The sequence below is a fragment of the Taudactylus pleione genome, unplaced genomic scaffold, assembly GCF_031769625.1.
Source record: "Taudactylus pleione unplaced genomic scaffold, aTauple2 ptg000454l, whole genome shotgun sequence".
NCBI lineage: Eukaryota > Metazoa > Chordata > Amphibia > Anura > Myobatrachidae > Taudactylus > Taudactylus pleione.
Window position 1 is genome coordinate 9,162,356 of NW_028284856.1, and position 13,027 is coordinate 9,175,382.

General features: G+C 39.2%; 1 protein-coding gene across 4 annotated transcripts in view; it reads right to left on the reverse strand.

Annotated features, from left to right (window-relative positions):
* Nucleotides 1-552: 552 nt before the first annotated feature.
* The window catches only part of SPPL2B (signal peptide peptidase like 2B), a 51,342-nt gene continuing 38,867 nt past the window's right edge, over nucleotides 553-13,027 (reverse strand). Inside the window, exons 8-15 of one of the 4 annotated variants that reach the window (XM_088448370.1) lie at nucleotides 12,768-12,884; nucleotides 12,595-12,676; nucleotides 11,269-11,343; nucleotides 11,032-11,094; nucleotides 5,803-5,902; nucleotides 3,413-3,490; nucleotides 2,908-3,068; nucleotides 553-1,959 (exon numbers count right to left, since the gene is read on the reverse strand). In XM_088448370.1, the coding sequence (XP_088304496.1) occupies nucleotides 1,648-1,959; nucleotides 2,908-3,068; nucleotides 3,413-3,490; nucleotides 5,803-5,902; nucleotides 11,032-11,094; nucleotides 11,269-11,343; nucleotides 12,595-12,676; nucleotides 12,768-12,884 (988 nt within the window). In that variant the 3' untranslated portion in view covers nucleotides 553-1,647. Of the gene's footprint in view, nucleotides 1,963-2,841; nucleotides 3,069-3,412; nucleotides 3,491-5,802; nucleotides 5,903-11,031; nucleotides 11,095-11,268; nucleotides 11,344-12,594; nucleotides 12,677-12,767; nucleotides 12,885-13,027 lie in introns of all 4 variants that reach the window. The other 3 variants (XM_088448369.1, XM_088448372.1, XM_088448371.1) reach the window with 3 other exon arrangements.

Genomic DNA, 13,027 nt, shown 5'->3' on the forward strand with positions numbered 1-13,027 from the left:
GGCAGCACGAGTAGCACCTACACAATATTAGGCAGGTGGTCTTAATGTTATGGCTGATGGGTGTATGTATGTATATATACTGTTATTAGTATTCATGTGTATGAAAACAGTTTGTATGAAAATAATGTCATGCTCTATGTGCTCTCCTTTTTACTTTATTGGGTCTATAGGTTTTGTGAATTGTTACCTCCTCTACGGAGAGCAGCAGGGGGAATTTTTTGGTTTGGAAGTGTTTTTTTTCTCTTTTTGTTTTTTAAATGTTATTGTTGCTATATTTGCTCCCTAAATTTTTCTTCAGGGCCACATTTTTCTCTGATATTCCCATGACCTTAGTTTTGTTAGGTCTGCAAAAGACTCCCACTGAAACAAAGATGGCATTCATTAAATAATTATTTCAAGGTGTAGTAGTTTCATTAGCTGTTAAAGTGCCAATTTATTTTTGCAGAGTGTCAGGAGACATCACAAAGGCATTTTTTTCATTTCTTTTCGAATAAACTAGTCCAACTTTCTATTGTTTTCGATGTTCACACATAAAGAAAAAAAACAAAAAGGTGCAAAAAAGAAGAAAGTCTTTATTCACAATCTCCTGCTCAACCTGAGTAGCTGCTAGCTACCAAGGTAATTATATTACAATAAGTAAAAGCATCTGTAGTGTGTAACATACACACGCAACAATATATGAAGTGAAAATTCAAACAATCCACTGGTTTTTTTTGTTTTTCTTATAAATGCATTTTTTTATTTATTTAAATGTTAACATAATGGGTAACTATATCACTGCAATGTCCTTGTAGGCAGGAAACATTTTTGCTATTATATTAGCAGTATATTAAGATAGAAGTCCTGCAATAAAACAAAATACTGAAGAGTCGTGCAGTTAAATTAGTTTGTATTACGATCAAGCCAGAGCTCTGATCATGAATCCTCACTGTTGGTCACCCTGTTTTTGCCTGAAATCTCACTGAGCATTGTGGAGGTAGCTGTGCTCCAGAGCACTACTGACAGAGGTCACGTGTCAGGATCAAGATCACTGGGTTCCACTTTCACCATGTCACACTCGCTATCTTTACCAACATAGTTGAGCTACAGTGATTGTATTAACGGTGGGATATTTCCACACTACTGTTGCATCAAACTAAATTTACGGTTGCTATCTCAATGACCACATAGCGAACCATATCTAATAAATTGTATTTAATGATTATTTGTTGTCAATGAATTTATCCTTGGCATTTGAATGAAATATGATTTTATTGATAAATGTATCTATTTGGGCCAACTATATAAAATGGATATCATGAATTATGCAGTGGTCATTTTGAACTATTGTTAATTTCCATTTGGCAAATTGTTTTGTTACCTTACAACTTGTCAGTCATTATTACGGATTTGTACTCTTTGAACAAGTAGCTATATGTTTTTAGAGGAACAATTAATAGTGTTTGAGTCTCTTCTGTTCAGGTCATATTTTGATTTTTAGTAACAGTTGTGGTGGCTGAATTCTATCTTTTTGGGGATTAAAAAATGTTCCATGTATGAAGGTCTGACCTGGTCCTTTCTGTGCGTTTAGCCAGCTGAGGATCCAGAGCTTGATGTGGTGCCGCCTGTGTATGGTGGGTAAAGATGAGGAGCAGTATAGTTTCTAGGTCATTCAACATTTTGATCCAGTATTTTCTTTGAGTTGTCAACGGTGGTGCTGTCCACACTGGGAGACAGGCTAGTTTCAGGCATGTTTTCCGATCCATGAGCCAGATCCTCTTCTGGTTTTCCCGGGGTTTTCTCTGTGTCCAGGCACAGCTGTTCCTCCAAGGGTTCTGCTGTGGCCTTATCTAGGTCATCTTGCTCTGCTGCAGTGTAGCTGTCTTGGATTGGGTCATGCTCTTTTGTCTCGCTCTGCTGGCCCAAACACACATCCAACCCACTGGGAGCCAGAACCAGGTGAGGATTTGGAAGGTCTTTCTGCTGATATAGAGAAAGAGGTAGAAGTATAAGCATCAATCATAAGAGCATGGTAAAATAATTTCCATGTATGTGCTTCAATGCCTCTATATAGGTAGAAATTATAGTATATACATATATTGTTTATTCTTACTAAATACAAGTTATGGTATATAACAAAAATATATACAGCACCAGGGTTGAGTTATTGGATAATGCAAAACAAATTTAGACTAGTGATTGGCAATATGATACATTCAGGGACCACATGGACGATCCTCTAACCTTCAAAGGGCAGCACATTACCCATAATTTCAGTAACAAATTAAAACTTTGAAGATACATTTACCTGTACTAACATAGCAGGTATTTTATGCTAAATAAGCAAGTGCAAGCTACAGTATACTAGACAATCTGATGGTTCTAATACTGGCCGTGGTGCGTTGTTACCATGCAGAGCCTTCAGTTAATCATTTTCATTCTTCAACGCGCCAAAAACATTGATTAAAAATCAGTACACTAAAGCATATTTTAGCAAATACAAAAAGGACCATAAATAGACAAAAGAAAACATTATGGTTTGTTTGGTGCTTTAAATACAATAAGGCACCTAAGCAAGAGGCTGTAGTTGCGATATTAATACATTAATGCTTACATTTCAAACATCAAAATGTTTTTTTTTTATAAAAATTAGTGAAAAAATGAGAGCACATACATACCCATAGAAAAATCGAGGGATTAATTACTTTGTCACAGAACAAATGCTCAAAATCAATAGATCTTCAATATTAAATGATAAACCAGACATTGCTTACTTCAACATTTAATTAAAACACATACATGTTAGATTTAACTGAAAACAAATATTATCCTATTTCTTATTTCAGCAAAGGGTTACTCAACTTTATCGGAATAAGGGTTTAAAACAATCGCATTTCTTGAAAACAGTCATATGAAACTGGTATTCACCACAAAGCCGCTACCCGTCCAAAACATAGGAAGCTCTTTGCGCCAAAGAGCCACAGCCAGACTTGTGAGGAGTGTGCAGGGGACTAGATAGAGGAGTGCAGGTTGTCCCCTTTGCATGAAGGCTAGTGCCACAAAGGTCACAAGAAGTCCTATTCCATAAGCTGTGAAGAGGAGAAAACAAAAGCATATGAATAATGGAACAGTTTAATAAAAAAAAAAAGTTAAAAAAGTATGTATGCTATATACAAGAAGTTAGAAATCCTTGTGTGGATTTGCCCTATAACAATGCTCCTATAAGAATGTGGATGAATATGCAAAGACATTAAAAAAAATTAAAAATATAGATATTCTGCAATTACTAACCAGCAATTTTATTTAGAATTGTTGCTGCAACGTACATAAATGTATGCCAGTGAGCTTTTGTACAATATTTTACTGTCATTTGTTGGTGGCAGAAATACAAAACAATTTAAACTAATGGTTTGATGAAAATTTTTCTACATACCTACGGTACAAGCTAGAAAATAGATTCTTGATGACTGAATCTGAATGTCAAATCTATGACAATAAGCCACCAGAAGACCTGCAGAAGGAGCAAAATGACATATCAAATACACTGTAATATTTGCTCAGTTTAACTAAACTGCTTATGATAAACTTTTTAATACAACATCAAAAGAGAGATAGAAGATTGCGTGTCTGTGGGAAAGTAAACGTCCTCTTTGCACAGGCATCAGGGGCAAAAAGGAGCATGGGACAAAACTGCAAAGATTTGATCATGTTCCTTCTAATTTTCCTCTGAATTGGGGACTCTATTAGGTACGCAATTGTGTTCAGGGGCGTAGAAAGGGCCGCCGGGCCCTGGTAAAGAGGGGGCGTGGCCATGTCCCCTTGAAAAAAACAAACAAAAAACACATACTTTTGCAGCGCCGCTACGCGATGTTGCGCGCTGGGGAGTGGGGACTGTGTGCCCCTCAGCACGGCGCAAAGCCAGGGGGGGCGCGATCAGTGTGATCTCTCCCCCCCGAGGCATAGGAGATTGCTCGCGGCTGCTAAGCAGCAGCCACAGCAATCTCCCACTGCATCCCAGCACATGCTGTGTGCTGGGCTGCTGCGAGGGAGGGAGGAGGGAGGAAGGGAGGGTGGGGGCGGCGCTGGACCCGGGCCTCTCTGGAAGCCCGGGTAAACTGTACCCGCTCTCTCCTCCCTCTCGGCGCCCCTGAATCTGTTTACAATGTGTGGCTGAGTGCACAGCAGCTAGTTACAGGAAGAAAGTGTTTACTTGCACCTCTATGGGATATCCAATTAGCCCTGAAGTGCTGCCCAACGCTGGCACTGATCAAGGATATTTTTCAGGACCTGATGTGTCCTGAAAAATAATCTACGATAAGTGCCGTTTTTTCACCACTGAAATGGCGAAAACGCATAGGTCCGCGAGCTTATTGTGGGTTTTTTTATTTTCGGGAGAACTATCCTATTATTTTGAACGAAATAATAGATAGGGCGAAAAAAAAAAAAAAAAAAACATCGGTGAAAAGCGGGAATAATCAGCGAAAAAATTCCTGTTTTTCACTGATCGCGGCTATCCATTAGCGCCCAAACTAGGTTTGGGGCTATTTGGATACCCCTCTTTATACCCTCAGGTAAAAAAGTGCATGTGAGTAACCTCAGTATGTTCTTGTGGACCTAGATACCACCACAATTTCTTAAAATGCTTGCCAGAATGAGGCAACTTATTTTAGGCAAATTATTTAGATCGTAGGTTCACACAAGATAAGCTCAGAAGTTTTTGATTGCACCAAAAAAAAAACTTGTTTTCCTTTTGTAATTACCTGCTACGTGCACAGCCATCGTGTAATATTCTGAGGGAATCTCTCACTTTATTTAATCTCAATGTGTTAAATGTCCATGAAATATTTAGATAATTTAACAGAATTTAACAGGCCTACATCAACTGAAATGCTTTCCTCAGAAATTTGACATGCCTGTCACTACACTGCAGATTACCATCTATGTATTGAAAAGGAGCCTGGCTAATGTGTTTGTATAGTACAACATTACCTTAACCTTGAAACAATCAGATCGAAAAACAAATTTTGTTAGATTGATTGCGCCTTAATAAATAGAAAAAAAAAGTTTAAATGTCTCCTAATGCAACTTACTAAATACAAAGAAAAACTTGTGCAGTGGAGTTTTTTTTTGCCATTTCATACATGCTAGATGTTATTTTTTATTTTCTAGATACTTTTAGACAGATGTTTTGTAATGGGGCGATATCTTTGAGCGATATGAACGATATCGTTCACCGATAGATTGTTCATATCGTCCAGTGTGTATGCAGTGAACGACCAATACGGCTTGAAGGCCAATATAAAAATAAAAAAAATAATAAAATAGACACGCACACATACATACATTCACACATACGCATGCACACAGGTTGAGTCTACCATATCCAAAATGCTTGGGACCAGGGTTATTTTGGATATCAGAATATTCCGTAGTTTGGAATAATAGCATACCATAATGAGATCTTGGGAATGAGACCAGATCTAAACACAGTATGCATTTGTGTCATATACACCTTATACACACATCCTGAAGGTAATTTTATAATAATTTTGTGCCTTGAACAAAGTTTGTGTACATTGAACCATCAGAAAGCAAAAGGTGAAACGGTCATGCTAATAAATATATATATTATATACACACACGACGCCCGGGACATATACATTTCTAATATTGGGAGTGCCATCCTAAAGAACTGATTAAGTTCAAGGAATGGTTAAATCAAAAACAGAATTTTAAAAAATGTAATATGAAAGAATCTGCTACGAGTGCTAAATTATAATTGCATTTCTGTCATAAAAGAAATAAGTTAAGCAATGTCCTTACCTGGCACCAATATGTCTCCAAAACCCAAAAGAGAGAAAGGCCTGTCACACAGAGCCAATGGTGAGGAGTTTAGCCTTGGCACTTTCAGAACCATTGGGAGCTGGTATAGAAAACGCATGAATACCATTATCAAATGGGTACAGCTGCTGACAACAGACTGAACAGTTACAACTCAGGTAAAATTGAGGCTTGCCAACAGTGACCAGAAGATTGGCTTGGTTAAACCATTACCTTGCCTCTGAAGCATATACATCCTTGATGGTTATTAGAGAGGCACAAGGAATATATCATGATATCTTCTTTCCATCCTCTACCAACAATTGTATGTGGATCCTTTTATCAAAGACCTCAGGACATGGAGATTGATCATTATCCTCTTTGAATACCTTGTCTGCATGCAAGAGGCATTTCACACCAGCCCAGTGGTGTAGCAGCAGTTTCACCTGTGACTTTGCACCATGGGGCCAACTGCGACCTCTATATGGACAACCAGTGCTCTCTTCTCTCTTCCTACCTGCTTGAGATCGCAGATGTTCCAGTGCAGTCTGTTTAATGGATATAAAAGACTTTCTTATTTGCAAGTGCTGCATGGTGAAGTCACAGCGCTCCTATTAGAAATCTCATATGGCCATTAAATAGGCTAAATTAGTGCTCCTATGATCTCAAGTAAGGAAAGAGAAGTATGCGGAAGCACTTTTCTGCAATAAGCAGTACGGATATAAGGACAGGCTTAGGTCATGGTAGGCAAGGTGGGCAGCTGGTGGACAAAGAATGGAGATTGCAGACAAGTTGGACCAGGAAATAAACAATGGAGTACAGACAAGAAAAAAGGGGGCAGGGGGGAGGTACATGGGTGTGAACAGAGGCAGATATTGGAAAACTACACAAAGGCAAACAAAAATTCTCATATAGACTGCAAATGTAAAACCCACACCGCTGCTCCTGGTGACTGAATCACTACATAAAAATAGAGCAAAGGGAGTGCAAGCTTCATAGCTAAAATCTAAAAAAAGTAAATCTGGAAAATAAAATCACAAGCTGATGATCACAATGCCAACATGACATCTCGTGCTCACTGCTTAACCAGCAAGGTTGGTGTAAATAGATACAAAGCTGTCACAGTTAATGTAACTAGGTATTTGCCCAGCAGTTCAAATATAAAATTGACCTAGGTCTTAAAATGACAGCAACTTAATCATGAACAAGGATCACTTCCATAGATTCACAAGCCAGCTTTGATTGTGAATTCTATTCACCTTACACATTTCCCTGCAATATCTGTAAGTGGTTTCATCACAGGAAACTAATATATTTCAACTGCAGGGGAAAATGGCGTTACATTGACCTTGACCTATTTGTATTCATTTATTCCTCTATGATACACTGCATGGCCAATAGTATGTGGACAGAGTTGGGCTGGCCCATGGGTACAGGGGAAATCCCCGATGGGCCCCACCCCCTCCTCTAGGGATCATGTTCCAGACTGTCCATTGAATTGTACATTGTTACTCTATTGGAGGGTCAGTTACCTGGTGGAGCAGGACCACTGATAGGTTCTTGGTGTTCTTCTATAGAAACTACACCAATATTTGCTAATGGTTAGTCAATCAACTGTGGTGGCTGGCCACACCCCTTCTGCTGGATGTACGTACCCCTCAAGCATGGGCCCCTGCTGCTGCATTCCCCCGGTGGGTCCTTTGTGCCCCAGTCCGACACTGTATGTAGACACCCGAACATCACACCCATATGTGTGCTTGTTGAACATCTCCTTCCAAACAATGGACATCAATATGGAGCTGGTGCCCGCTTTGCAGCTATTACAGCCTCCACTCTTTTGGCAAGACTTTCCACTATATAGTGAAACATGACTGCAGGGAATTGCATCCATAGAGCCATAAGAGCAATAGAGATGTTGGGCACATAGATCCTGCCTCACAGTTGGTGATACAGTTCATCCCTAAGGAGTTTGTTGGATTTGATGTCAGGGCTGTGTGCAGACTAATGAAATTGTATTACATCAAATTTGGCAAACCAGCTTTTGATTCACCTCACTTTGGGACTGATTCTGAGCTACATGCATTTCCGATGTTCACAGGATTACGTCATTTTTCTGCGTGTGCACGAAAATCCCATGTGTGTCCCACGATTTGTATGTACTTAGGATAAACCGTTTGCAGCAGCTTGCAAATCAGAATCAGGGCCTTGGAGTGGGAAATGTGGCATAATGTAACAGAAAAGGGCCTTCCTCAAACGGTTGCTACAAAGTTGGCAGCACACAATTCTCTAGATCAGTGTATGCTGTAGTAAGATATAGTTCACTCAAATTAATGGGGTTTAGGCAAAACTGTAAAATGCAGCCCCAGCCCATTATACTTCTTCCACCAAACTTTATGGTTGTTAGTATGCATTTGGGCAGTAAGCGTTCTCATGGCAACCACCAACCCCCGATACTTACATCAAAGTGCCAGATGGTGAACCATGATTAGCCACTCCAGAGAACTCATGTCCACTGTTACCAGTCTATTGGTTGTGTCCTATTCATCATTCCAGCCACCATTTGCCTTGTGTATAGTAATGAGGCTTTTGTGTGACTGCTCAGCCATGGAAACTCAATCCATGAAGCGCCCAACAAACTGTTCTTGTGCAGACATTGTTTCCAGAGACAGTGAGGAATTCTGCAGTGCTTCAGCACTTTCTAGCTCCGGTCTGTCAGTCTGTGTGGTTTACTACTTTATGGCTGAGATGTTGTAACACCACTTACAGTTGACCGGGTCAGCTCAAGCAGGGCAGACTTTTCAATTGTTGGAAAGGTGACATCCTATGGTAGTGGCATATTGAATGTCCCTGAAATTTTCAGTATGACCCACTCTAATGCTGATTTTTGTCTATAGTGATTGCATGACTGTATGCTTGATATTATGGATTCAATTTGAAGCGTTAAGTCCGGATCCGCGTTAAGTTACCGCCGGTGACGTCATTATCGCCTGTTTTGGTTTTACCGCGTATTCAATTTGAAAAACTTGCCGCCTAGGTGGAAAGTCAATACAATGTAATAGGCGGTAAAGTATCGCCTATGAATGGCTGGCGGAAAAAAGTGCAGAGTTGGGGTTTTGGGGTGCAACGTTTCGGGAACCCCCGTGCAGCCTTCAGACAGTCCCCTAAAGGTAATCTGTGTCAAAAAAATATTTAAAAAAAAGTTAAGGACACCCCAAAAATTTACTTTGAAAAAGGGGGCAAAAAAAAAGTTGGGGTGCAAACTTAGAAACTAGCGAACTTGACTCTGGGTCACCCCAGTCACCCCCATACCCAAGTATGCCCCAAGTGGTTTTTTTTGGCAGGTGTTTGCGGCAGGTGGATTTTTCACGATTTTTTCAAGTTCACTTTTTCAACTTTAAATATGCTGACCCCCATTTTCAAGTACCCCAAATTTGCTGGGATAACTTATTTTCTGGAAAAAAATACTCCTAAATACTATCCTGCATCAGGTATAGAAAAACGCTAATTAGCAGCTATTGAGCCCGTTTAAAAACACCAAATACCTTCAGCAAGCCAAATCGGGGGGTACTATAGTAAACCCCCATGTCAGAGCATCATTTGGGAGGTGACAGGCTGATTTCCCCAAAAATGACAGTACTTTCCGCTAGTTACAGCAACGCCGGGTGCCGTTTACGCGTACTTGAATACGGGGTAAAGCGGGCACGTGCGCGATACTTTAACGCCTACAAAACAGGCGAAGTCGGCGTTAAGTCCGGGCCGCGTTAACTTAACGCGGCTCGGCTCAAAATGAATACGGCTCTATGTATCCGTTAGCAATGGGTGTGGCTGAAATGGTCAAACACACTAATTAGAATACTTTTAGCCACGTAGTGCACATTTTTGCCTTGCACTGAGGTGTACCGTTTCATCTGAAAACAACAATCTGACTTTTCCTGCATATTCCATTATTCCAAAAAGACAGGTGAAGGTCTGTAAAGGATTGTATGAAATGGAATATTGCCAAGCAGGCAGAACTTGTCGAATTCCAGATTTATCACCTTTCCTTTTATGGCAAAACATCTCCTATAGGTCATGATTATGTGATCCTACTTGACACTTACTGCAGCTATAGGGGTAGATGTACAAAGCCTTGGAGAGAGAAAGTACCAACCAATCCGTTCCTGTCATTTTTTCAAACACAGCCTGCAAGATGACAAATAGGAGCTGATTGGTTGGTACTTTATTTCTCTCCAAGGCTTAGTACACCTCCCCCCATAATATGGTTTAGCAGTGAGCAAGCTATTTTACATTGTTATTCCGATTACTTTATGTTCAGCTTGTAAGCATTTTTTATGGTTAGTGATTTATTGAGGTATTTATAGATTATAAAAGGTTTGTATTGTTGACCTGTGAAGCTTACACTACTAGATCTGTTTTGTCTCTTTTTGCTATATTTGAATCTGTGGGGGATCAGTAATTACAGAGTCAGGAGCAGCAGAGTGACAGAATTATAGTCAGGTTGTTTCACAATAGTCTATTTGTTTCTCTGCGCTTAATGTTTTTGTGGTTTTTTTTTACTGTTAACATCTGTGAAGTGGTGCATGGAGGGGGGTTTCCAAGTACCCAGAAACCCAGCCTGTTGGACAGATTCCACCACCACCCTTAAAACAGAGCCCTGCCCATTCGTGGAGTAATGCCACGATTTTTGGGATATATATCTGGAATCAATCTCTTATCATCTGAAGATAACAAATTAAAGTTGAATGTTGCAATGTATAAATGAATGCATATACCGGTTTCCCATAGTTTCCACATACTCCCGGTGTCGATTCAAAACAAATAGTTACTAAACATATTCCTAAAAGCTGCAGACACACACACACAACGATTTTTGAACGATTATCATTAAATGATATGGTTTACCGATAATGGTTTGAAAAAATCGTTCACTTTCTGAGTCAAACGATGAATAATTATCGTTCATGCGCGTTCACGTTTGTAGTTTAGTCAGACTTATCAACTCAACAATTTTCAGCAAGGGAATATGCAAAAATCGTTTGTAGTTCAAAAAAATCGTTCATTACACTTTAAAAAATCTGACAGAAAATCGTTGGTAACAAAATCATTGTGTGTGTATGCAGCTTAATGATTGTTAATATGTACACATATTTGTGAAGTACTACAGATTATGCTAGAACTATATAAATGTTACTAATAATACATTCCTATACAACGGCAGACGTCATTTGTTACCTTTTCCTGAGATGATGAATCAGATGGGCCGGCAGCAACTTCCACCATGACACTCTCTCCATTCTGTAGTGGAAAACCATAAATATTTCTAAATGTTGGAAGTCAGTAGAGAAACCAAGCTAAGTACATAAAATAATGTAATCCAAGTTACAGCAGGATAACAATGGCGAGGAAGGGCAATGCTTCTACTGATGAAATGACTATCATACTTTATCCCCAACACACGACAGATCATACCTTTGTTAAAAATGGAGTGATGAATACGAAGAACACATCATATACAAAGAGAACAAACAGGAGTAATGTGCAGGCCTGCAAGAAAATTGGAAAGATTTGAAAGATTATAAAGTAAGGAAACGAATGAACAATTGCTCCCAACAAATCTGCGTCAGCGACTGAATTAGGGGTGTCACAGCATTTACCATTTCTTCTAAATAGCTCTATATATTCAAAATGGTCACATTCCAAAGCAAGCTACATTTTAACATGAAATAATTTACACTTGTAATGGTGAAATGATAGGGATTTTATCCCTAATTGCAAAATAAAGGAGGTTTAATAAATGCAGTAGGTATTTACTTCCTTCCCCTTCCCTATTCATTACAACAGAGCTTATCAGCTACTTGTGGTCACCATTCTGGTTTGTGGAAACAGTGTTGCAGCACTATGGAAAACCATCAACAAAGGTCAATGTTTTTCCTTTAAATATAACAACAACAACAAAACCTAATACAAATCTTCTAATAAAGTTCACATACAGTGGCTTGTTACCTACGTCCTTTCAGATTAAGCCAAGCATTATTGGGCAATTTAGCAGAAAAAGAGGGGATATTACATTTTTCTCCAGCGGCACCTTTGGCTTCTATTAATAATGTCACTGCCATAAGCAAGCTATAACGGCGAAGCATGATGGACACTTACCGAGCTTCGAAAAGCTGAACTTTTTCTTGTTTGCCTACAAACACATAGTGCCATTTGAGGATTACACTATGGTACTCACTACATCTCTGCCATCAGACGTCCTCACGTATGTGCTGTATGCTCTCAATGAGCTCTCACAGCATGCACAATGTGGCCACACAGGAGCCATAATGGTGAGCTACTGTAACATACTCCTTTTTAATCCAAATCAGTGTTAAGGCATCCTACATCGCTGTGATGAGCAGCAATACAGGATGTCTCTTAGCGCAATGAAAGGGGCATCTTAATAAATTGACATCAGTCTTCTATCAGTCAAAACCCTAATGGCATTTGCCTCTTTTTGGTATACAGACACATTCTGGCATGCAAAGTAACAATTGCACTCCCATGATTAAGCGAATATTAACCCTCTGGACTTGTTACACATATATTGGTCAATATTTTAGTAGTATTTTTTATGCAGACAATAAGTCAATTGCAATTCAGGTCAAGCAGTGCCAAAACTCTACTGATCTTCCAGTTCTGACCACAATACTGTTTTATTTTTGCATTTTTCAAGTAATATCTACTAAAGCTCATGTAATTGATATTATAATAAGAGTATTTTATCTGATAGAACTAAAAAGGAATGAGGCACTTTACCTTAAATGTGGGCAGACGTATGGTCTTCAACATATACAAGCAGAAAGCAATACCAAGGATATCCTGGAGTATCCAAGCCCATCTGTCAGAAACAAAACACTGCGATATAGAAAGCTTCATTTGGGTTTCTATGGAATACTAGCCTTGTTGTGCTATATCAAGGGAATACTTACTGATCTTCATTCCTAAACACCCCCCATGTCACACTGACAGCTACACAGAAGGAGGCTAGCAGGATCTTCCAGACATGTGGTCGGCTGTGAAAGTACGGTAGGTTGTTATCTGGTATCCTAAAATAGAAAAAAAGTTTCTATTAGAAATGTGATAAATTACACAGGTATAACTATATGTAATATTTTGCAGGTAGATTGAGATATGTACAATGTTAATGTTAAGTGGGTAAAAAAAAAAACCGTGCATGAATGCCTTTAGC